The 25700-nt window shown below is 30.9% G+C and overlaps 1 protein-coding gene across 5 annotated transcripts in view; it reads left to right on the top strand.

The window, feature by feature from the left end:
• Positions 1 to 25700, top strand: part of TENT2 (terminal nucleotidyltransferase 2) — a 71813-nt gene that overhangs the window by 38661 nt on the left and 7452 nt on the right. For 4 of the 5 annotated variants that reach the window (XM_051991789.1, XM_051991803.1, XM_051991797.1 and 1 more), the window contains 3 exons: positions 5004 to 5047; positions 17849 to 17985; positions 21107 to 21198. In XM_051991789.1, coding sequence (XP_051847749.1) covers positions 5004 to 5047; positions 17849 to 17985; positions 21107 to 21198 — 273 coding nt within the window. Of the gene's footprint in view, positions 1 to 5003; positions 5048 to 17848; positions 17986 to 21106; positions 21199 to 22720; positions 22842 to 25700 lie in introns of those variants that run through there. The other variant, XM_051991802.1, reaches the window with a different exon arrangement.

Here is a 25700-nt window from a genome sequence, read left to right as displayed (position 1 = left end):
TTCTGTCTATTACCGTGTGACTTTGGGCTGAATTTTTGGCATTTTCCTCATCTGTAAAGTAAATGTATTGACTGAGAAATGTTTTAGGTTCTTTTCAGCTCTAAACATTTGATTCTTTGAACTTGGGCCTGTACTAGTCAGTCACCAGATGGTGTTGATTGGCTTAGGTGTAAGTGAAAACCTTTTGAATTGTACAGACATAAATGCATGTGTTTTTCCAGAACTAATAGGAATTGGAAGTATATTGTTTGTTGACACATTTTCTATTAAAGATTATTTGAACTAGAAACCATTGATTGTCGTAGGTAATTAAAATCTAGTCTGTTTTGTATGACAGGACAGCTTTGGAACATTTTTTCTTTTAGGGTGATGCATATTTTTTTCCATTGGTGCAGTCTGCAAAAGACACATATTGATACTTTGTTATTTTTGGAATTGTTTCTTTTAATTTTTGTAGAGACTTTAAGAATTAGGATTTGCTTGAACAGTTCAAAGAGAAATTTTGTACTGTGCCTTTTTCCTTCATCTTCTCTTCTTTTTAAATTCTGCCGACTGAGCTAAACTTAAAGATTGTATTCAGTGAAACTGTTAATCACTTTTCCTTAGCAGAACTTCTGGTAATTTTGAAACTAGAAAAAAAATAATAGCCAGTGCATGGTGTAGGGGACCCCTCCACAAATGCAGGTCACTCCATTACAACTGCCAACGTAGTTATCTAGAACATAAGTATCAAACTCACTGTTCTCTTAATATCCCAGTGGTCCAGAATCAGATTAAAATGTAATTGGGAAATATTTAGCAAAACAAAATACCATACCACATAGATAAGGTTAATTTGTTATTTTCTGAGATTTTTTTTCTGTTGAGTTTGATACCACTGACCTAGATAGAGCACCAAGAGATTGTTAGTTGTCCATTGATCCCTAGTGTATGTCAGAAGACATTGAATCAATTTTTCCCCCCTGAGGCATTTGGGATTAAATGACTTGCCCAGAGTCACACAGCTAGGAAGTCTTAAGTGTCTGAGGTCAAATTTGAACCCCGGTTCTTTTGACTAAAGGGCTGGTGCTCTATTCACTGGGCCATCTAGCTGCCCCCTGAATCCAATTCTTTATCCAGCCCAGATGCTTCATACAATTGGAATCAACAATAATAAAAATAATAATGATGATGATAACAATATAGATACCATTTATATGGTGCTTTAAAGTTTGCAAATGCTTTATAAATATTGCATTTTATCCTTTCAGCATCTCTAGGAGATTAAATGCTAAAACAGTTAATAAATGTATGATGTTGGAGTTGAACTTGGGTCTTTAAAAGTAGTTCAAAACTTTGTTTAAACTTTTTTTCAGAATATTCCTGTTCTGTTCTGTTCTCTGGAAATGGACCCCTGTTTTTCCATATATTCTGCTTTCAGAATTCTGTTATTATGTCACAGTCATTTCTTATTAACCGTCCCTTCCCCTCAGTTCTTTGAACCCTTACTTAGAACCACCACAACAAAAAACAGTTCAAGCAAAGTAAGAACCTTCTTTATGTGAGGCTGGTTAAAATACTGTTTTTTGAGCTAATTTGTAATTTTTACTTTGTGTTCAGATTAAACCAGTTTCAATTAGAGAAAGGTATGAAAAGATTAAAGTAGAGCCAGAGAAGATTTACTTCCTCTGGGGAGAAACGACTTTGGAATCAACAGTATTTTATTGTATAGAAGAAACAGTGCTCGAAGGTGTGTTAGCTTACAGTCCAGACTTAGAACTAGAAGTCAGAAAATAGCTTGTAGTTTCAGCTTTTTTATCAACTAGTTTCTTGATCTGCCAGTTAAAATTTATTAAATGAAAAAAATTTTAAAAAAATTTTTTAATAAAAACAATTTATTACTGTGTGCCAATCATTGTTTTGAAAAAAAAAATTCCATACCTAAAAATTCTGGTTATACTATTAAAAAAATAATGCAAATCAAGAAATCTTACTAGAAAATAACTCATTTATATGCATGAATTCTTTTTCTGTACAACTATCTTTAAATTATATTGACAATAAATAACTAAAAAGGAAAAATTTAAAGAATTCGTTTTTTCTTGAGATTATTTTAAACGTTTTTACAGGGTGCATAGAAGCCCATGACTTAAGGTGTCTGGCTCCAACAATCCCTTGGAATCTAAAATCAAGGCTTTTTTTATTTAAAATTTAAGATTAAGATTTAATTGACAAAAAGAAAATTAAGAAGATAGCAAAATATAGTTTAAGCATCTATTTCTTTAAATGCTATTCTAAAAGAATTGTTTAAAAGATAACAATATTTTTTAAAAATATAGTTTGGAAAATTCATGGGCTTAAATCTTGGAGACTTAACCAGAGTACTCTATTTCAAGCTTGGGAAAATGTGCTTAATGCATTTCAGACTTAACCATTATATTGAAAACTTGCTAGTTCAGCCTTTTTGAGAGAAGATTTATTAGAAAGGAGGTTGTATCTGCAAATATAAAATTATAAAGTGACAGTTGATGTCACAGCCAGATTTTTCTTAGTATGTATCCTACTTGGAAATAATTTAGGTATTTTTGGAAGTATTAAGTTTTTTAGTCCATTTATTACAGTGTTATTAATAAATTACTACTACAGTACATTAAAGGCAACCTCCCTACCCTCCATTATGGTTCAGTAGTAATTTATTAAATAGTACCCTGACTTGACAGGATTAAAAATGCTCACTCTGTTTCCAAAAAGTGGTACTGATTAAATAGTTGTAAGTAATTTATTTTTCTAAAATGCATTATATTTCATTGATAGAAAAATATTTTGGGCTTAGAAATCTTGTCATGGATAAAACTTGGAGTCAGGAGGCCAGCACTTTTGTGCTTTATAATGACATTGATTTTGTAAATTTGGACAAATTAATAAATTTCTCTTTAACTATTTTCCTTCTATAAAATTAAGTTACATATGCTGTTAGCGAATAGGTTCTAAAAATAAATGAGATAATAGAAATATTTTTCAAATATTTTGGATTTTAACTTATTATTAGAAACCTCAAAGATGGTGAATAGTTTATATTATAGCAAAGAAATTTTTTATGGCGCATGTAATAAATAAAATGATGTATCTAAGAAAAGTATCTAGCTGTCAGTTGGAATGATAGAAGAAGGGGGTTTTTATGAGCCTTTTTTGGGGGGAGCAATTTTTACTTCTTTTATATTTATATATCTTGTGAATTTTTGGTTAGTCAGGTAGTGTCATTCTTGATTTTTTTTTTTTTTAATTTCTACTCATCTGTATAACTCTTAGTCTGTTCTTAGAAGGAAGCCTATGACAAAACAAATCTTAATTCTTTAAATTTTTCCTTTTTAGTTATTTATTGTCAATATAATTTAAAGATAGTTGTACAGAAAAAGAATTCATGCATATAAATGAGTTATTTTCTAGTAAGATTTCTTGATTTGCATTATTTTTTTAATAGTATAACCAGAATTTTTAGGTATGGAATTTTTTTTTTTTCAATACTAACCTACATATTTTTAGAACTGAAGTGAATGGGGCTTGAGTTTATTTAGGGCACTCTAGATTCTTGAGCATTTTGCATGCCTCCCCCCCAAAATTAAACAAAAAAAAAGTTTCCTCATTTCTGTCATTATATGGAAATTAGAAATTAGCTGACATAGCTGGTAAATGTAATTTTTTTCTGCCAGTTTTCCTCAGTCGTATATTCTTAACACATATTTGTTTTTTAATTGTTAAATTTTTCTCATTAAAATGATAAGGGACATTCATGTTCTCATATTATCCCAAATCCACAGGGAAACTAAAGTCAGACATCTTTTGCAGTATATGAGAGAATTGTATGTATTTTTTCATCACAGGCAGATTACTGTATTTTAAGAGTTGTTTTTTAAGAGAAATATTGCCAAAAGCCAGATTAAAATAGTTTTTAGAAAGATTTACAAAGTACTATTATGATTATTTGATGTTATATTGATAAAGACCTATGTAATTGCTGAGAATTGGAATATTATATTACTTGATACATCTCAAGTATATCTTATAGTGCTAAATGAAGTTTACTGGTCTCATGTAAATCTTGAAAATTCAAAAACTCTATCATGGAGTGCTTGAATATTGATTTTTTTTTTGTTATTTTTCCTTGGGAATATTGGTACAAGTCTTTGACAATGATGTGATATTAGTTTCAGTGCTTCTGATCAGGATGAAGTTGGGTAAAGTTGCTGAATAATGACTTTTAAAATGTAATGGTACTATATAAAGGCATTGCTATCTTGGAAGGAAATTCTGTTTATTTTATATTTCATTTTTGTTGAGTGTCTTTTGTGACCTTCCTCCAAAACTGCCTTTAAAATTCAGTAAAAAATTAATAATTTTAAAGATGGTTTTTCAGTGTATAAGTTAATGTTGTTAGCACAGCTTTTGTTATAACTAATTTTGCCTTTATTTCATAGCACAAATTCAATAATAAAGGAACATAATCATTTATCTGTATATAAGGCTTTTTATAAGACAGGAACATTGGTTGTGTATTTTTTAAAGTTTTTTTGGTGGCATAAGGGTGCATATCTTTCATTTTAAAAATGTATTCATATAGAATCTATCATATACTATGCTATACTATACTTATAAATTTTTTTTTATGCCTGGTACTTGGCAAATTTCATGTGTCCCTTCAAAGTTTTAGAAAAAATAAAAACCTGTTCTAATGAGTTGATGTTCTAAAACAAGTAAGTAGCATTTACTTATGGAATTGTTTATTCTTTGAATAAGAAATAATCTGTTAATAAATAAATGTTCAGTTGACATCATAAATGACTTTCAAATTGAAATTTAAAGACCCAAGTTAATTTCACAAAATATATGAAAACTGGTAAATTTCAGTATTAACTATTATAATAAATTTTATCTGTCTCACACCTTTTGGTGTAGACAACAAATTATTGCTTTTTTTTATGTATTATGTGAATCACGGAAGCTTTAAATTTTTTTTTTTTTTATAGCCCTACCTGAACCCATCCTTCCATCCCTCCAAAAAAATTACCCAGTAAGTGTTTCTTATAAATTATTATGATTCATAGTATGTCAAATGTATATAAAAATAATTATATACAGTATTAATGTGAATATAAAAGTGATAATATTTATCTTTTACATAAAGTAGATCTTTATATAGAGGCTGTTGGAATGGCCACTAGAATATTTTAAAACATTATTCCTTAGAAAAAAATTTGGTAGATTCTCATAATACTGTATTTTTTTTTTTTATTGGCAGACAATTTTTCTAGTAAATCAGTAGTTATCCCATGGTGCATACAATTAGCAATAATAGAAGCTAAACACACTTGGCAAAGACCCTTTTACAGCCCTATCCTTTATCCCAGTTTTGGGTTTTGTTTTTGTTTTTAGTATTAATTTTGATTGCATTTCTTCAGTATAAATAATAGTACTAATCACTCAAAAGTTTTATTTTTCCAGTTTTTATTTAGTTGTAATTTGACAAAAATTAAGAGAAAAACTCATGAAGCAGAAAAACTATTACTTATTAGCCTTGATTTGATCTAACCACTTTATTGGCTAAAAGAAATATACTTTGTACTTATATATATTGATTTGAAAGTCCCATTGTAGTTAATTGGAAACTCTTAAAGAATGAGGAACATATCTTCTAAAATCCTGTAATAGGAATTAATTAGGAATAAAAATAAATTAATCTGTTTATTCATTTCCCACATGTATCCTCTTTCTTCTCCTCTCTCCCCCATTTCCTTATTTTTTCCCCCAAATAATTCCTTTCCCTCTTTTTTTCCTCCATTCTTTTTTTTTTCTTTTTGATTTTATAATTTCTTTATTCTTAGTTATGCCTTAGTAATGGTATTGGTTATATATGCTCAAAAAGCATTTGGGAAAAGAATAACAATTCTTTTTTAATGCCTCATGTGGATTGGAAGATATATTTCTGAAATATAGTAAATTTAATATGATGATACTTCTATCATTCTAGTATTAGTGGCAAGATGATTTTCCAAGTGTCATGATTCACATTTTAATGTTTTTCCTTATAGGTAATTATTCATATAAAATCACATTTTTATTTTGAGATTATATTTTGATGGCTACATTTGTTTATAGATGTAGTCATCTTGTTTAGAACTACCATTTTTTTTTTTTTTTTTACTTTGTTCATTACCTCAGAGTTGACATGTGTCTGGTCTGAGTATAATATTAAAGAAATAATTTGATGTATTATGTGTCTTAAAACTTTTAAGACAAAGTACAATAAACTTTTGTTATCTGACCATGCATAAAAGTTTTCAGAAATCCAGAATGTGATAAAAGATATATGTAAAGCTAAAACTTATTTTATATGATTTGATTTTTCTTTGGTAATTGATATGGCACAAATTCTTGCTATTCTTTTGGGTCATTGTGAATAGCAGCTATTGTAATTGTGTATATGGGAATAGATTTATAGATTAATAGAGTTGTACGACAGAGTTCATTAAATAAATTCATACTACTAAAATATTTGCTGTATGTAAATGCTTATTGACTTGACATAAAGTAACGGAAGATTATAGGTACTTATTTTTGATAGTATTTTAGTTAGATTCTGGGGAAACTACTGAGATTCTTGCAATAACATTTGTGTTAAAGTTCCATCTTAAATTAGGAAACGTACCTTTAAATATATTGCTTCCCATATTTACTTATTTCTTTGGTAATGTTTTCTCACAGTATTGACAGTTTGATTACTTAATGATAATTCTTATCCTTGGCTGAGACTTGGATTATAATTCAAATACATTGACTATAAGTTTAGAAATTAGGGCTATTAATTATGTGATTGCCTTTCTGGGTCTCATTTCCCTCACCTCTAAAAAGAGAGAATTAAACTAATTAGAACAAGGTCCCTTTTCAACTTGGAAAGGGTTATAGTTTTATGCATCTTACAAACTAAGTATATTGTAGTATGAATCTTAAATTCATCAATACCAAAGTATAATTCCATTTAGCTTCTTTCTAATACTGTGTTAAAAAACAAAGAACTTTTCTTTTTTAAAATTTACTTATTTTTGCCAACAATAGCTTTTTATTTTCAAAATACATGCAAAAATAGTTTTCAATATTCACTCTTGCAAAACTTTGTGTTCCAAATTTTTCTCCCTCCCTCCTACTTCCCCCCTCCCTTGGACAGGAAACAATCCCATATATGGGATTAAAGAATTTTTATTATTTTCAAGAAATAATATAAAAATCACATTATATGATAGCAATTTATTCCTCCTATGTTTTGTTTCTTAAAATGTGTGGTAATTTGTTCAGTGGTTGAGTTCTGCTGACACAGTGAAGTTACCTTGATTTAAATAATACTTTTTAATAATGCTTTTGTTACATGTTCTTGAAACAAATTGTTGCTGAATATGTCATGTGTTTTACCTTGGAAATGTTTCACAATAGTAATTGATTGATATTATTTATTTTTTAAAAAAAAATTTATGGTAATATGTGAAATAGTTATCAAAAATATAATTAGTATACTCACTAAATCTACCTAAAAGAAATGGCAGTAAATTGAAGACATTATCCAAGCTGACATTGTGGTACGGTTTTATACTTTGTCTTTATTATTCTGAAAATTTACTGCTACAATGGTAAAGCAAAATATGAAAGCAGCTAAAATCAGAAAAGTGTAAGTATACAAGTATCAAGATGACCAATTCAGTTTTTTAATGTTTAAATTTGGATATTTCTATGTGGTTAATAAGACTTTTAGTATTATTGAACTTAATTTACTGTAGAATAATTCTAGAATTTCTTTTACTACTATAATGCTGTTTGCTTTATAAAAAGCCATTTATCCTCATATAAAAGTAAGAGAAATTTTGTAAAAACTGTAAAATTACAATAACAACAAAAGTAACAAAGCCTGACATTTATATAAAAATTATTAGTGAATTCCCATGTAAGTTCAGAAGCTTTATTTTCCTTGAGCTTCCTTGAGTTTGACACTGATGAACATTCCCTTCCCTGTGAACTGTTCTCAGGGGTTCTCATAGTAAAGACATCTGTCTATGCTCTGAAAGTTTGTATGTTGCTTTATATGCACTGGCACTTTATATATTACCCACATTTTATAGATGAAAAAAACAGAAGAAAATTAAAGAAAATTGAGAGAAATTAAATAAGTGTCTCTTTTTAAAGTAGCCCCAAGTATCAGAAGCAGGATTATAACCTAGGTCTGTCCTGGTGTAGAGTCAGCATTCTTTCTGCCATATTCATTTAACTTCAACAATTAGATTGGATAGTAATAAGACAAAACTAATCTTGAGAAAATAATAGTCTTATTCTATTGCAAGTGTCCTATATCTCCTTCTCTTCTCAGTGAAACTCTTTGAGAAAGCCATATGACCTAGGTCCCTGTTCCTTCTCTTCTTCTCTCTTTTCTTAATATTCTTTTAATCTTCTGCAAGCTGCCTTCAGAATTCATCATTCGACTAAAATTGCTGTGTTCAAAGTTATCAGTGGTATCTCAATTGCAAAATCCTGTAGCTTTTTCCTGGTATTTATCCTCCTTGATTTCTCTTCAGGATTTGAAACTATAAAAAACCTTTTCTTCTGGAATTCTCTGTTCTCTTGGTTTTTTGGGCAAAACACTTTTCTAGATTTTACCTGTCTCACTGTTCTATCTCAGTCTCCTTTGCTGAATGAATCTTCAAACATGTGATTCCCACTAACTATGGCCTAGGGGTCTCTTCCAGGTTCTCTTTTCTTTTTCTTTATATTATCTTATTTGGTGAATAGTATCAGCCATGGATTCACTGATTACCTCTTTGGAGATAATATTTAGATCAATATATCCAGTACTGTTTTCTTTGCTGAGCATTAGTGTTATACCACCAACTGCTTCTTGAACATCTCAAGCTGGATATTTTTTAAGTTTCTCAAATTCATCATGTTTAAATATAACTTATTATAATTTCCCCCAAACATTTGGAATATATTTATGTATATATGTCTGTCTCTCTCTCTCTCTCTCTCTCTCTCTCTCTCTCTCTCTCTCTCTCTCTATATATATATATATATATGTACATATATATATATACACACATACACATACACACATATATTCCCTTTTATCCATATATATATTCCCTTTTTTCCCACTCATTATCACAATCTTGATTTAGCTTTTTATCATCTCTTACTTGGATCAGATTATCCTTCTAATTGGTCTCCCTGTCTTATGTCTCTCTTATCTGTATCCATGTATCATTTCGTTGCCAAAATGATTTTTCTAAACATAGAGTTGGACATATTACTCTTCCTTGTTTTTTCCTCTTTCCCGCAATCCAGTGTTCCTTATTAACTCTAGGATTAGGTATTGAGTCCTCATTGGTCTTTAAAGCTCTTCATAACCTTGACTTTTCCTTCTTAATCAGTCTTCTTGCATCTTATTTCCTCTCCATTCATTCTACAATACAGCTACACTGGTTTACTTGCAGTTCCTTGACTATGTCATTCTATATCCTGTCTCTTCTATTCTCAACTGAAGTATTTTACAGCTTATTTCATGAGTATAGTTATTTTCTTTCACTTTAGAATGTGAATTTCTTGAGAGCAGGGGCAATCTTTGCTTTTCTTTCTATTAGCATTTTCCAAAATATCTGGTAAGTAAATTCTTAATAAATTCTTGTTGACTGATGAATTGATTGACAAAGGTATTTTAAACTTTATAAACATTATAAATTTAGTGATGCAAACTTTGTTTGCAAATACAAATAAAGTGAATTCAGTAAATATATTATTCTAATTAAAAACTCAGCCTACCTAAGTTACACAGTTGATTTAATTATGCCTTTAAAATATGAATTTTTGAGGATTTTTTTACTGTTCAAGGTTATTTTTTTAAATAGATTTTTATTTTTCAAAATACATACAAAGATAGTTCTCAACATGCAAAACCTTGTACTGCAAATTTTTCTCCTTCCTTCCCCACCTTTCCCTAAACAGCAAGCAATCCAATATAGATTAAACATGAGCAATTCTTATGTTAAACATGAGCAATTCTTCTAAACATATTTCCATGTTTATCTTGCTGCACAAGAAAAATCAGCTCAAATGGGAAGAAATGAGAAAGATAAAAAAGCAAACAAGCAAGCAAACAACAACAAAAAAGGTGAAAATACATCCACATTTAGTCCCCATAGTCCTCTCTCTGGATATAGATGGACTCTCTCCATCAAGTCTATTGGAATTGGCCTGAATCACCTCATTGTTGAAAAGAGCCTACTCCATCACAGTTGGTCATTGCCATAATCTTTCGGTTGCTATATGCAATGTTCTCTTCATTCTATTTACTTCACTTAACATTAGTTCATATAAGTCTCTCCAGGCTTTTCTGAAATTAGCCTATTTGTTTCTTATAGAACAATGATATTCTATTACATTAATATACCATAACTTAATCAGCCATTCCCTATTTGAGTGGGCATCCACTCAGTTTCCAGACAAAAAGGGCTGCTAGGAACATATTTGCACATATTTTTTATGATCTCTTTGGGATATAGACCCAGTAGAGATACTGCTGGAATAAAGAATATGCAGTTTGATAGCCCTTTGGGCATGGCTTCAAATTGTTCTCCAGAATGGTTGGATCAGTTCACAATTCCATCAACAGTGTATTAATATCCCACTTTTTCCACATCCCCTCCAACATTTATCATTATCTTTTCCTGCGATCTTAACCACTCTGAGAGATGTGAAGTAGTACCTCAGAGTTGTCTTAATTATCATTTCTCCAATAATGTTTTAGGACATTTTTTTCATATAACTAGAAATGGCTTTAATTTTTTTGTCTAAAAATTGTCTGTTTATCCTTTGACCATTTATCATTTGGAGAATGGCTTGGATTCTTATAAATTTGAGTCAATTCTCTATATTTTAGAAATGAGGCCTTTATCAGAAACTTTGAATGTAAAATTTTTTTCCACTTTTCTGCTTCCCTTTTAGTCTTAGCTGCATATTGGTTTGGTTTATAAAAACTTTAATTTAACATAATCAAAATTATCCATTTTGCATTTCATAATGTTCTCTATTTCTTCTTTGGCCATAAATTCCTTCCTTCTCCACAGATCTGAGAGGTAGACTATCCCTGGTTCTCCTAATTTGCTTATAGTATCACCTTGTATGTCTAAATCATGAACCCATTTTGACCTTATCTTGATAACTGTGAAGTGTTGGTCGAGGTCATTTTTTTAAAAAGTTAATGAAAACGATTTTAAGTAATCCTTAAATAGAAAAAAAAAATCCCTGACAAGCAAGCTTTTAATAACTTTCATGGTTGTAGAATAGATATATTTTGTGGTACAAACATTATATGTAGTATTGCTCAATTTTTAAATTATGTACTACTTATATTAATTTTTTGATAGCTGTTATTAAAAATGCATTTCCTAGATATAGACAGTTGGTTCTGGGATGCATTTCAAAGGATTAATCTAGACTGTCCTCTCCACACAGAACTTAAACATTTTAAAATTAAGATATCCTTTTTCAGAAATAGTAGCTTAAACCTTATTATAAAGCTCACTATATTTAATTTGGGATAGAAGATAACCAGTTGTCTAAATACATAGCACACTTTTAGGATATGATTACTTATTTTTATAGAAATGGAGAGGGACCTGCAAGAAAACTTTTAAAATTTTATTTGGGGGGTGGGAGGGAAGGACTAAGTAGAGCAATTACAAGTACAGAAGTACAAAATATTTCTATTATGGAAAGCTGTTTATTCTTATAGAAAACAGAAGATAGTAAATAAATTTTAGAAGATCTTAGTTATGTAGTAATAAAATCAGTTTTAAGTTAAAAAGGTTTATATTAAAGAGACATAATATACTTTGAATTTCATAAATATATATGTAGAAACCTTTTAAAGTTGCCTAGTGTATTTAAAAATCATAACAAGCAGCTTGCTATGTTATTTAGCATTGAAGTTTTTAAGAAGAACCACAAACGAATGTAATTTACTTGACAGTCAAGAGTTAGTGAGCAAATTGTTTCATTGACTACTTAGACTTTGAAGTTCATAATATGGTTTGTCTTCCTGAAAAGGAAGATTTTCATGTATATTTATGTAAGGTGATCTTATTTGAGGATAATATGAAATTATTTTTAGCAGTGTTTCTTATTAGGAATTTAAGAAGATTTTAATAGTCTTATTAAAATGATAATAATAATAAACCAGGATTTCCTGACCACATGTCAACAGAATGGAGGAGAACAAGACATATTCTCTGATACCCACTTCTCATACTTCCCAAAATAAGAATTATAGACAAGAAATAAAGAAACTTTAGAATTTCAATTATTTCAGAGGTTAAAGATAGACTTGTCAAACTCTGAACCAGATTAAGATATAATTAAGCAGTGCTTAATAAAGTAAATAAAAAAGTACAATTTAGATAATCTTAATTTGTGTTTTTCTAAAGCAGTACTTGGCCAGCAGGGATTTATATGAGCTTGATATTACTGGTCTAAGATACCAAAATCTATAGTGAAGGAACAATAGAGTAGGCTAACCTCTAATACACTCACTCTACATTCTCTCCCCCATCAGCCACCTCATTTTGGCCCCTCTGCAATAGGACTCAAATACCTCCCTTATGACTCTTATCTATCCAAAAGACAAGAGCTTGTTCTTGCTGACATTGTGGCAACACATTGTGCTTCAATAGTACTCTTGTCAGTTTCTGAATATTCAGAATACTTAGAGAACTGAGGTTGGAACTGGGGTAGGATTCCAGTGTGTATGGATCAATCAGGCCAGAAGCAAGGAGACTGACATCTAGCTTGGGACTTAGTTCTGTCATTCTTTATCTCTTTCCCTGGTTCACATCCTACCTCTTCTTCCCAACCTCCCATTGTCACCCCAACCCCTCAACCCCTTAAATTGGAACAGAGATGAAGGCGCGTGAAATGTTAATAGCCCAGCATGTGAGGAGACAGGACAGTTTTGAGGGCAGCTCCAAGAAACTGCTACCAAAAGGGTAAGTGAACTATAGAGGAATATAAGGAAAAAAGACTGAAATCACCAAAAAAATTTCAGGAAGAAGAAAACTCGCTTAAATATGTTATGTATAAATAGATTGACCAACAGGGAAAATATTAACAAAAAAAAAATTGGTCTCTAGATCTTTTAAATGAGTCCAGATCCCTGTGAATAAATATTACAAGACAAAAGAAAATAAAATGAATCAACACGTAATGAGATAGAGAATCTGTGAATTCCCATGGGGGCATAAAACCAGAGCAGAATGTCCCTGAATGTTTTAAGAGGAAAAAAATTGTGAAAAAAGAATTTATGATCTATACAACAAAAGTAATTGACAGAACAGAAAAACTTGAATCAGTAATTCTCACCAAAGAAACATCAGACAGAATAAAAAGGTGAGAATTCAAATATACAGACTAAGAATTCAGATACATAAAAGTGAAGGACAGTCTGGAGGAATAGAAGCAAAAGGAGGCAGGAAGAAAAAAAAATTGAAAATAAAGGGAATTACACTGTTAATAGTATTGAAAATAGAAGACTGTGAGACAAATGACCATAGACATAGAATCCTCTCATTTTTTAGATGGGGAAACTGAGCCCAGAGAAGTAAATGGTCTTAAAAATGCTAAAACAAGTAGCAGAACTGGGATTTGAATCTAAATCCTTTTGATTTCAAACCAACATTCTTTTCATCATACCATTACTTAAAGCTCAGTTAATCAAAAGAAAACCTAAAAATTCCTAAGTATGAGATATGAGACTTTATGGGATGTGAATCAATTTCCCAAGAAGCCAGGATTACCTGTGTCATGGGGCAGTCAGGAGCCAGGCTCTATAGTTATGTTCAGGGGCAAGAAGACTATTAATGTTTCTAGAAATGAGAGTAGTCATAGTGGTTAGTGATTTTTTGCTAAGCAGTGTGGAAGCATCCATTTGTATATCCGATGTGGTCAATCAAAAGGTATGTTACGTATGAGACAAGGAAAAATATGAGCGAGTAAGGGAGGGGGGATTCATGTATGTACATGTAGTACAAGTATGTACATGTATGTGTGATACACACAAATAATAAACCTCATAGGGAGGGAAGATACTAGGAATTGAAGAGAAGTGGATAGCTCTGATAAGAGATAAGGCCATGTCATTATGTGAGTGGGTTAAGGAGATAGTAGCAGAAGGCATCTAACTAATGAGTGTTGAGAAAGAGGGATTTCATGGTGAATGGCCTCAATTTTTTCTGTTACATATGAGGCAAGGAAAAATATGAGCGAGTAAGGGAGGAGGGATTCATGAAAAATTTGAAAAGGAATAAAAAGATTTGGAAGAGCCATTGTGAAGAGAGTTGGATAGTGAGTTGATGGGGGAAATGAAATAGGATTACATAGTAGCAGAAGAGTTACATGATTTTTGGTTTGTTCAGCTGCACATATAGAGGAGTGAAGGTGGTAAGTGATGGGAGTGTTGGCAAGATTTAGAGTACCTTTGTATGTGGTTAAGGTGAGGCAGGGTATTAGCTCATGGGAAGTGGATAGTTTTGGAAAAATTGATTGATCAGAGTGTTTGAGGGAAAAAAAAGTATTTATGTTGAAGTTTCTAGAATCAGGGCATGCATTGGGAGGGAGAGAAAAATTGTAAGCCAGGAGTTGAAGTTAAGGAAGGGGAGTGATTTTCTTTTTTTGGGGGGGAGGGGGGTTTGTCTATAGATAACAATTACCAAGCTTTTAATTATGAGATATGAATCTCAGAGGTTGGTGTGAACATCAAAGGAAGAAAAACTGGCAACAGAAAACAAAGACTCTTCTGCCTTCACCAGGTAGCTAAGAATGAATGAATGAAAGTGCAGCCTGTACTTCAAAAAGGTGATGGAGAGATTGGCAAGATTCTTCAAGTCAAATCAACATAAACTCTGAGTTTTGTTGACTTTAAGTCAATGTGGTATGGGAAAATATGACTCAGGAAGAAATGAGTTTATGCAGAAGCTTCACCCTTCAAATTATGGATGCTTTCTTTGAAAAAATAATTAGCAGGCACTGGATAATGGTACATATCAAATAATACTGTCAAAAATAGATTGTATCTTAGTGGACAGGAAAGACTTAGGAATGAGATGGGCATTATCCCTGAATCATCAGTCTTTCTGTACTTAAATGATCAATTAAGAGCTAAGATCAAAATAAGTAAAAGAACAAGAAAGAATGAGAAAAAGATACCACATACTGTGATTTAAATCTTGAATTATTTAAACAAGTAATTGAAAATAAAAATAGGAAATGTACAATAGAAATGACCACACCAAGTATAAAATAGTTTCTTATAGAAGTTAAACTAGTGTGACTTAATTGCTACAGCAAGGAGATTAAGAAATCCAGAAAGTATCTTATTTAAGAAATGTCTCACTTATTTACCAGATGCCCAAAGGCAATAATGGGATAATTTTAATCTTATCAAGAAGGATGATGGATGATTATGAGCAGTATTGTCTCATAATGCAAAGAGAAGTAATGAATAGTAAAACCATTTTAGAGGAAGTTTGACAAGATAGCTATTTAAGCAAAGTCTTCCCAAGGATAATTAAGGATAAAAATGTAAAGAGGACTACAAGCATGAGAAAAACAAAAAGTTCAAAAACCACTTAAATTTTTTTTCTCAATCAAATATACATGTACCACCACATTAGAATCCTAACATGAAATGCCAAACATACTTATTAGAGAGATAGAAATAGCATTAAAGAAAACAAAGATGGGAAAAGCAGATAAATTGGATCCAGAATAGTATAAGGGCAATCCATCCTGTGATGATAAAATTGGGACAGTGTTAAGGGACTAAAAGGTATTTTGAAAGGAGTTCAGATACTAAAGATGGGGAAGGGGGCATTCTCAGACTTATTAATATCTTGAAAAAATAATCGAGAAGATATCTACTAAATTCTATACAAAATATTTGTTAATCATTTATATTTAAATTGAGGGATATACTCAATGATGGTATCAGCAGTAAAAATACTAGAATTTATATAGCTTTTTAAGATTTAAATATTCTTTCCAGTTACATAAACAATTTTTAACATTTTCTTTTTAAAACTTTGATTTATAGAGAGTCTCTCTCTAATCTCCCCTACTCATTGTGGAGGCAGACAATTTGATATTGGTTATACATGTGCTATCATAACAGCATTTTTTTCCTATTAGTTGTGTTTTGAAGGAAAACACAGGCAAAAAAGTTTCAGATTTTGAGATTTTATATTTATTGATACATACGTGGACTCAAGTCTAATAGCCTCAGTTTTTTTTTTTTTTTTTTTTTTTTTTTGTGTGTGTGTGTGTGTGTGTGTGCTGAGGGCATTTGGGGTTAAGTAACTTGCCCAGGGTCACACAGTTAGGAAGTATTAAGTGTTTGAGGCCTGATTTGAACTCAGGTTTCCTGACTGCAGGGCTGGTGCTCTATCCACTGTACCACTTAGTTGCCCTGAATAGCCTTAGTTTTAAATGGATATACCTGTTATTTCATTGGTATAAAAAACTCCCAAATTAGGAAACTTCCTCTACCACTACAGATCATTGCCTGTTCTGCCATTTATATAGATTTAAAAATGTAACTGAGGCGCTGAGAATGACTTGCCCCAGGGTCACATAGTAAATGTCAAAAGTAGAACTTCAAATCCAGGCTTAGATACTGCTATATGACTCTGGACAAATCACTTCTTTTCTGCTTCAATCTGTAAAATTAACAGCATTTACTTCCCAGGTTGTTGAGTGCCTGTAACATAGGTGCTTAATAAATGCTTGTTTCCTTCCTTTTCCCCTCACTTCCTTTTCTTCCTTTCTCCCTTTACAAATTATGGCTGATATTGATCTTTATTTGAAAAAAATATATTGGCTTCTTATTAGAAAAGATTGGCAGTACTATAGATGGGTACTTTATTGTCCTTTAATTTCCCACATTAATGTTCTTGAGGTCTTGTTTTGTGTGTGTCATCAAACTAAATATTCTTAGATTTATCATTTCATTTTAAAATTTCATATTTCATTTTAAATGTACTTGTTTTGCCTTTATTTGGCAACTGGTATTTTGAATTGATATTTTTATCTCTAGTTTACTTATTTACTAGAGAAATTTGGGAATTTTACTTAAACTCTGATACTGCTATCTTATTTTACTCTTATTGTCCTAGTGAGAAAAGTAGACTATTTATATCCTCTTTGAATAATGTGGAGCGTCCATGTATATGTGGCACAATAAAACTCTTATTTCCCAAAGTATGATATGGGATACCAGGGAATCTATAATTAACTAAGGAATTCTGGGCACAATTTATTTTTATATGGCTAAAATTAAATGCATAGAACATTTTCAAACAAATATAGCAAATTTTATCATCTTTGTCAGAAACACAACATGTTTTGTATAACCCTTAGTTACTCATGAATGAAGTCGCCTTATCCATAGACTTTTCAGTGTTAGCTGTTCCTTTTGTAGTATGATTCCTATCTTTCAGTTTATAATCCTTTAAACAATTTCCTAGCCAAGAATTAGAACATCATTTTTTTTAGGTACTTCCTAGGCTGTACTAAAGACTGCCAAAATCTTGGTGAAAAACTGTATTGGAAATCTGCCTTCTCAAATCCCCAAATTCATGTTGTTTTTGGCAGAGAACGGATCATAGAAAAAATACTTAAGATAAAATATCATCTGTGTTTTCTCCAAAATCCTTTAGATCAGATTACATGAAGTCTATGACTTGCATATTTTACAAATTGCTATGTATTTTTTCCCTTTCCATTTTGACAGGAATCCTTTAGTTCTTCTATGCAGCTGCACCTTGTACATCAAGCTCCATTTACCATTCCTCCTTACCTCTCAAAGAATAGGTCAGCTCTTGGGGACCTGTTATTGGGCTTCCTTAAATATTATGCCACAGAATTTGAGTAAGTCATATTCTTTATATTTATTGACTTTTGTATAATGGAATATTGTAAATTTGTCCTGAAAATGGTTTTATATAATTGGTTCATAAATGAGTGCTTTATAAAACAGTATTGAATTTTGACTAATTTTAATTTCCATGATATACTTTAAAAGAAGTGAAATATATTTTTGATTCTGTAGTTAACAAAAAATATATACATTTTAACCTACATCTTTTAAATAGCTGCCTTTTAAAAGGCTAAAGGAGGAAGATTAAAGTAACGTTTTTAGACTATGAATTAGAGGAGAGACAAAAACTTGGATATTTTTACAAGAATGGCCCAGTCATAACAACTTTGTATAATTAACCAATAAACTTTGAGGAGATATTCTGAAAAGGAATGAATTTTTAGTAGATGAAGATGAATGAGAATAAAATCACTTAATTTTATATGTATATATGTGTATGTATATTTATAAATACACATACATACATAAAAATACAAGTTTCGCCATTAACACTACATTTGCATTGAGTTAATTAGCACTAGTTAGGAAACTTCCTCTACCAATTCAGATCATTGCTTGCTTCAACATTTATATAGACTTACCCGAGACCCTGAGAGAGTGACTTGCCTAGGAACACAAAGTAAATATCATGAGTAGAACCTCAAAACCTTGACTTTGTTACTCTGAGATTGGAAGTCAGAAAGACTGAAATTCAAATCAAGCCTTTCAAAAGTATATTTTGTATGTAATAAAAATATTTAAAAGCGTTCATTTAAAAAAAAATTTAAAGAACAAAACATTTTTTAAAGTATTTGTTTTACTACATAGAATTCTGGTATGCAATTCCTTAGTAACATCAGAAGACAGTGACATTTTTGTGCATAAAAGAATAAGTTATTAGCTGGAGAAGAAAATATTCTTTTGCTATATTTCATTTTGAAAAGTCCTTCTGGGAAGGGAAGAAGAACATTTCTTAGATTTTCATTGTCTTTCAAAACCAGTTATTAATGAACCAAAGTTTAGTTCTGTACAGTCCTGTTTGCTGGGCTTTGCTTATCTAAAATGGAAAAAAAAAAAATTGATGTGGATTAACTTGCAGTGGAAGGAAGAGATTTACAGAGAAAAAAATAGTACTAGTTAATTCAAATGTAGTGCTAATGGTGAAGCTTGTGTATATTTTTATGTGTATGTGTGTGTATATAAATATGCGTACACATATACATACATATAAAATTCATGGTTTTATTCTTATTCAGAAAAATTGGATTTCATCTTCATATATTAAAAATTCATTCTTTTTCAGAATATCTTCTCAAAGTTTATTGATGAATTATACACAGTAATTGTAGATTATTAAGTAGAATTTCTGTGTCAATATTCTTTAGCTAAGAATAGAATAACTTATCAAGTTCTAACCTATACCAGTATGTTTTATTGAAGAATTTGATAATTTTAGGAATATATAATCTAAAGATTACTTACTGAGTTTTAAATCCCAAAGGCAAGTATATTTGCATTATGGTCTCATATTTTAATGATTTGAATAGAACTAAGGAGGTTTTTAAGTTATCTGAAAGAGAAGGTAGCAATATGAATAAGAAAATAACAGACCCTTCTCTGTCTGTCTCTCTATCTCTCTGTCTCTCTTTCTCACATACACACAATAACAATTTTCAAACTATATGCTTACTTCCCCAATTTTATGAAATAAGTATAATCTATATACATATGGATGGCATCCTTATTGAAAGAACATGTAAGGAAAAAGTGTTCTTTCACAATAAATAGCCTATAGTAATCTTAAAGCTTTTAACATCATATTCTCTCAGCTAAGTCCTTGAAAGAGTTAGAGACTGGTATTGGTGGTAGAGAGGAGCCAAATATTTCAGGAGCCAAATATTTCAAGAGTACAATTGACAAAGCCTCAGTTTGTTCATTCTAAAATGATGGTTAGAATATGTTGATTAGAATATTTTAGTGTACATTCTAAAACCTTGGGCTGCCATACCTGTTGAGTAAAGAGGTTATTTGTTGTTTCTTCTAATTTGGTGTCAATGAGTTCGATTGTATGTAGACAGCTAATTCAAAAAGATTTACTTGAGTGAGTTGTTCCCTATTTTAAAATATAATCATTGTCATATTAGTGATGTTATTTGGTATTCACCAGGTCCAGTGTTTCTCATCTCTCTTCTTTAAGAAAACACTTGGGATATGTAGACTTGAGACTTCTGCAAGCTTTTGTCCTCATTTGTTACCACGGAGTCATATTTGTTACCTATGTGTTTCTCTATTCCCTGCTATGTCCATCTTTGCATTGAAGTCACTAAGTATTAAACTGTACATATATTAATACACATGCTTTACAGGGACTTTATGCTTTTTTAAAAATAGAAATTCTTTATTTTCTTATCTGTGAAATAGATATAATCTCATAAACTACAGTTACTATGGTTGTCTTTTTGCAAATGCTTAAAGCACTTTAAGATGAGTTAATCAGATATCCTCATGGTTTTTTTTTTTTTTTTTTTTTTAATTTTTTTATCTACAGTAAAAGTGATGTTGAAAATTCCTTCATCTCTCCAAGGAAGCATCCTTCCATTAAAGCTACAGCTTTCTTTTTGTCTTCTGGTTTGCATTTATAGCACAAATGTTAAGATTGTTATGCTTCAATTTTGGACAGGTGTCTCACATTTAAAGTACCAAGAGGTTAATTTGCTGTTTAAACATGATATAAATCCTATGTAATTTTTAGAACCCTTTTCTGCCTTCTTGTCATTCTCACTGCAAAAACAGAAATAGTCCTACATGGAGCTGATGGTCATTTTCTACTTTGCATTTTTATATGGCTTGCCATACATAGCCAAAGAATTCATCATCAGGTGGCCAGTCTCCTGTTGATTAGCTTCACTACTTAGCTAGTGTGGTCCTTAGAAAAAGGAATCATAGTTTATTATTGGGTCTACACTTGAAGTCTTCCCAACATATTAGAACTTTTACTTTGTTCTGGTATAGCTTTTGAGAGCTTAAAGTCACTTTCATATCACTATGAGGTATCAGGTGTGAGGAGGAGAATGTGCCTACTTGGGAAAAAAAAATTCATTTGATTAACAAAAGTTATTTTTCCTTTTTTAGCTGGAGCAGCCAAATGATTTCAGTCCGTGAAGCCAAAGCTCTTCCAAGACCTGATGGTGTTGAGTGGAGAAATAAATTTATCTGTGTAGAAGGTAATTTTTTTATCCATTCTTACAATTAATTTGCCATTCTTGGTGTTACTGAATGAATTGGTTCAGTAATTAATTTAGTTTGTGATTATTTGTGATGAATTTCACATTTTAGTCCTTTTTTCCTTCTATATATCCTAAGGATATACAATATTTTGTAATAAAGTTATATTTTTAAGGGGAAAAGGGTTTGGACCTCCAGTTTCAGAAATATAGGGAGCTCTCATGGTGAGGAAATTTCCTATATCAATGAAGATTCAAACCTACTCTGCAGTTGTAGTCTCTGAACTTAGCCAGTTTCATCAAGAAGTTAAGTGAATTACCTATGTCACATAGCTAAGATGAATTAGTCAAAGATAGTTTACTTTGGTTGGGGAAAATGATATAGTTTTCACTTATTCTTTAGTCTTCCACTTTTTTGGAGCAGTTGTTGTTTGGTCAGTCATACTATTGATAAAAAGTATAAGGTACTTAGATTTTAATATCTTTCCTGTAACTTTTTAGGCTATTTAGATGTAAAAATATTTTATTTTAGGTGTAAAATAATCAAGAACGCTTTGGTAAATAAGATCACACTTAATTGTTACAATTTCAGATTCCCTAAAAAGCTTATCAGTTGTTATTTAAACACTGGAGAATCATACTTTGTAATTTCATTGATATCAAATTACCTTCTTGACTTAATAAAAAAAAAGGGAATGTGATAATGAGGAAGCATAATAATAGTGAGAATAACTCTAGAGTCCAGGATGAAGATAACCTTGGTTTAAATTCCCAACTCTACTGCTTATTGATATGACTTGGGAGTGAATCACTTAAATTCTTTGAGCTTTGGCTTCCTTAGCTGTGAAATAGAGGGAAGTAGATGAACCCTGAAATTCCCTTCAGACTCTAAATCTATGATTCTGTGATTTTAAAATGGAGATGATAATAATATTTAACAGATAAGAAAAATAAGGATTAAAGAACTTAAGTAGTTTAAAAGTCCCTAAACTTACTCTCTGGTACCTTTCAGCTAAGTTATAAATATTTTCAAACTTTGCATTCTCTACAGTAAGATAATAAATCCTTCATGTATTTGTGCATTTAAAAGTTATGTTGTGTATACACACATGGTAGTTTTCATTTCTATATAGGTATTTGTAGTTAAATATATATATATATATATGTATATGTATATATATATATAATCAGTTGTATCACCTCTCCTATTGGAATAAACAATATAAATAATAAAGAATATGCATGTTTTAAATTTTGGAATTTAAATAAAAGATGTGGTTTAGTTTTTTGCTTTTTTTTTTTTTTTTTAACACTGAGATAGATTAGGGGACAATAATAAAATATCCATCTGGGATTTGATATCTAGGCCTGTATCCCATGCTTTGTTGGACCTGTCTAGTATTGGCTTCTTTTCTGGCCTTGTCCCAAGTTAAGTAGAACTATTTAAAGCTTCTAGGATAAAGCTGGGAACTCAAGCAATGCTGAGGAAGTAGCTGCAAGTGCCTGCTTCTTTGGTTTCCAGGGCAAAGATAACACTCTGGATTGTGTGAGAGGTTTAGGCTGGATGCTCTGAGGAACTCCCTGTACCACCTGCCTGTCCACCTGGTCAAGCCCTTATTCACCTCCATGATGTTTTTTAGGTGCCTCCGAATGATAGGCAAGTGTTTCTTTCTACAATTTCAGTATTTTGTCATTAATTTATGGCATCTAGATATGTAGCAAGAGTTTAGGGTAGATTTGTTAAAATAATTGGATAATTATTTTTAAATTATCTATATAGAAGTTAAAAGTAAAAATAATTTAGGGAGTGGTTCCTGGTATCCTGCTCTAGTTGTCCAGTGGTTGCTTAATAAATGTTTTTAGATAATATTAAACATTTTGCAACTGGCTTTATAAACTTAATTAAAGCACAAAATCTGGATAGATTTTATTTCTTAGATATTGGTTGCTTTAAAATATCAAACCTGATGAAATTTGATTTTTTTATGACAAATTATATTTTCCCTTTAAAAAAATACTATAGTGAAAAATACATCTCTTTCAAATAATTAGTTTTTCTAAGACTTATTATTGATATGTTTATGTGAATATAATAATTATTTCCATTAGAAATTCCATAACCGTAAAATATATGATGTCACATTTCCTTAGATTGTGTTTTTAAAATAAACATTCCATTTATGACTTCATTAAAATAAACTAGTTCTATGCTAGAATGGACTTAAACCAATTCAGTCCAGATCTCTATTTGAGGACAGAGTTAAAATATATTTTTCAGTATATCATCCTATACTTTTATAGGATAAGAGTTCAAATATATTTTGAGATTATTGTGGAGAATTTTCTTTGTAATATTTTTTGTTATGCCCTTGGATTAAATAAGTATCATTATCCATTTTCTTGTTCCATTTGGGGCACAAATTAATTCTTCATTGGCAAGAATCTTAAGTGAATGTTTAAGTATGGGTAATTAAAATTTAAGTTTACATTGAAGAACCAGATATATAAAGTCAAGAGATTTCTACTGATGCATTCCTCCTTAACCAGGGCCTAAAGGACTGTGTGTTAGAGCTGCCATAGAATTTCATTTTGAGTTGGGGCTAATCCACTCATATGTATCAATATGTGTAGATCTGCCTTTCTCTTACTCTTCTAATTTCCTTTCCTTTGAGTAACTGAATTTGTTTTCCCATCACTTCCTAGAGAGGGAAGAAAGCTGCCAAAAATATGCCTCTACCTCACAACTAGAAAAGGACATTTGACATTTTGTTACCTGGACTCTGGTCCTTGATTGTAATACATGCAACTTGCCCTTTCACTGAAGAAGCATTTGTCATCCTAGAAAGTGGAATTTGGTAGCATTGAAAATATTTGCCTTTTATTAATTCTTAACTTCTTTACTCTTGTCTCTTTCCCACTTCTTATTTCTATGAGATCAAAGGAGTTATAATATTTCTTATTTTCCTAGTGCCAGCTCAAGATTGTTGATCCACTACAATCTTAGTGCTTATCTTCACAGAATCTCAGGGGTGGAAAGAGAACTGAGATATCATCTAGTTCAATGCATATTCAGTTAGAAATTTTCGTATACATTATGTTTGGTTAACCTTAGTGATAAAGAACTCATTACTTGAGGCTGTTTATCTTTTGGACAGCTCTTAATTGTTAAAAGCTTTTCCCTTGTCTGAAGTCTTTCTGCAAGTTTCCATTTATTGCCCATGGATACACCCCTGTCCTCTAAAGTCTAATAATTATCTCTCTTTTACATAACAACTTCTACAGATCTTTTTTTTTTCATCTTTATCCCTTTTTGTTATATCTGCTGTAGTTTATCAAAATATTTTTTAAATATTCGACTAAGAAATGAACTTAATGTTTATTCCAAATGTGGTCTAATCCGACAGGGCTTTCACCCTCCTCATTCTGAATTTTGTATTCATAAAACCTAAAATTACATCAGCTTGTCATCTGATTATAATGGAATAATCAGCTGCAAAAGTATAGGAGCTTGATAACAGCTGACAAGAAAAAAAATCTCAAGTTCTTAGTGAGCTATGAGTACAATGAGAGTTGACTTTTACAATTGATTATTTTGTTACAAGCAAAGGAACTTACACTTATCTGCATTAAATTCCATCTCTGCAATTTATTAGTGATTTCCTTCAAACTTTGTCATTATTTGCAAATTTGATAAGTATGCCATCTGTCCTTATCCAAAGAACTGAAAAATATTGAATAGTATAGCATCAGGGACAGGTCCTTGCAGCACTCTTAATAGAAGCCTCTCCCCCCAGATTGTCATTGTCATAATTTTTTTCTCTTTGAATGCATTTAATTATTTCCAAATCAACCTAGTTGCATTATCAAATAACTCCCATATACTCATCTCATACAGAAAGTTTGTGCAAGAAGTATAATAAAATCCGGCTCCTATGTTATCTATAATTCTCATTTGAATCACAGAATCTCAGGTTTTACCACCTTTTTTAGATTCTGAGAGCTATTATCTACCGTAGAGTTCTTCACAAATATATCTGCCTAGTAATCTGTCTTTAAAAAAATATTAAGGCTACTTGTAATAAATCCATGTAGGGCTGATTTATAGTGATCATTGTTTTTTCTCTTAATTGCTCATAAACTATGCCTTTAATAATTTATTGTAGAATTTTGCCAAGAGCTAAAGTCAAGCTTATTGTATTTTAGTTTTAAGAATCTGCCCTCTTCCCATTATTTCTTAGAGCAAAATAATCTGGCTTCTCCTTTAAGATTGGATCTCTTTTGTAAAGATCTTGTAAGCATTATATATTTCCAGAGCTGCAGTGGTCCTTACTATGCTGTACTTTCTCTGTGTTCTTTTCTTTTGCCCTTCAGCTTCCTGATACAATTCAAAATTCCCTTTGGCCTATTCAAATTCTTTCTACCTTATTTTTGTTTTTGTTTTTGTTTTTTAACCACTTTGATTTTTTTTTTAAAGGAACAATTTATTCTCTTTAATAATCTGG

This window comes from Antechinus flavipes, chromosome 1 (assembly GCF_016432865.1).
Source record: "Antechinus flavipes isolate AdamAnt ecotype Samford, QLD, Australia chromosome 1, AdamAnt_v2, whole genome shotgun sequence".
In the NCBI taxonomy this organism is placed as follows: Eukaryota; Metazoa; Chordata; class Mammalia; order Dasyuromorphia; family Dasyuridae; genus Antechinus; species Antechinus flavipes.
Note: the sequence above shows the minus strand (reverse complement) of the source record. Positions and strands in the feature narration are given on the sequence as shown.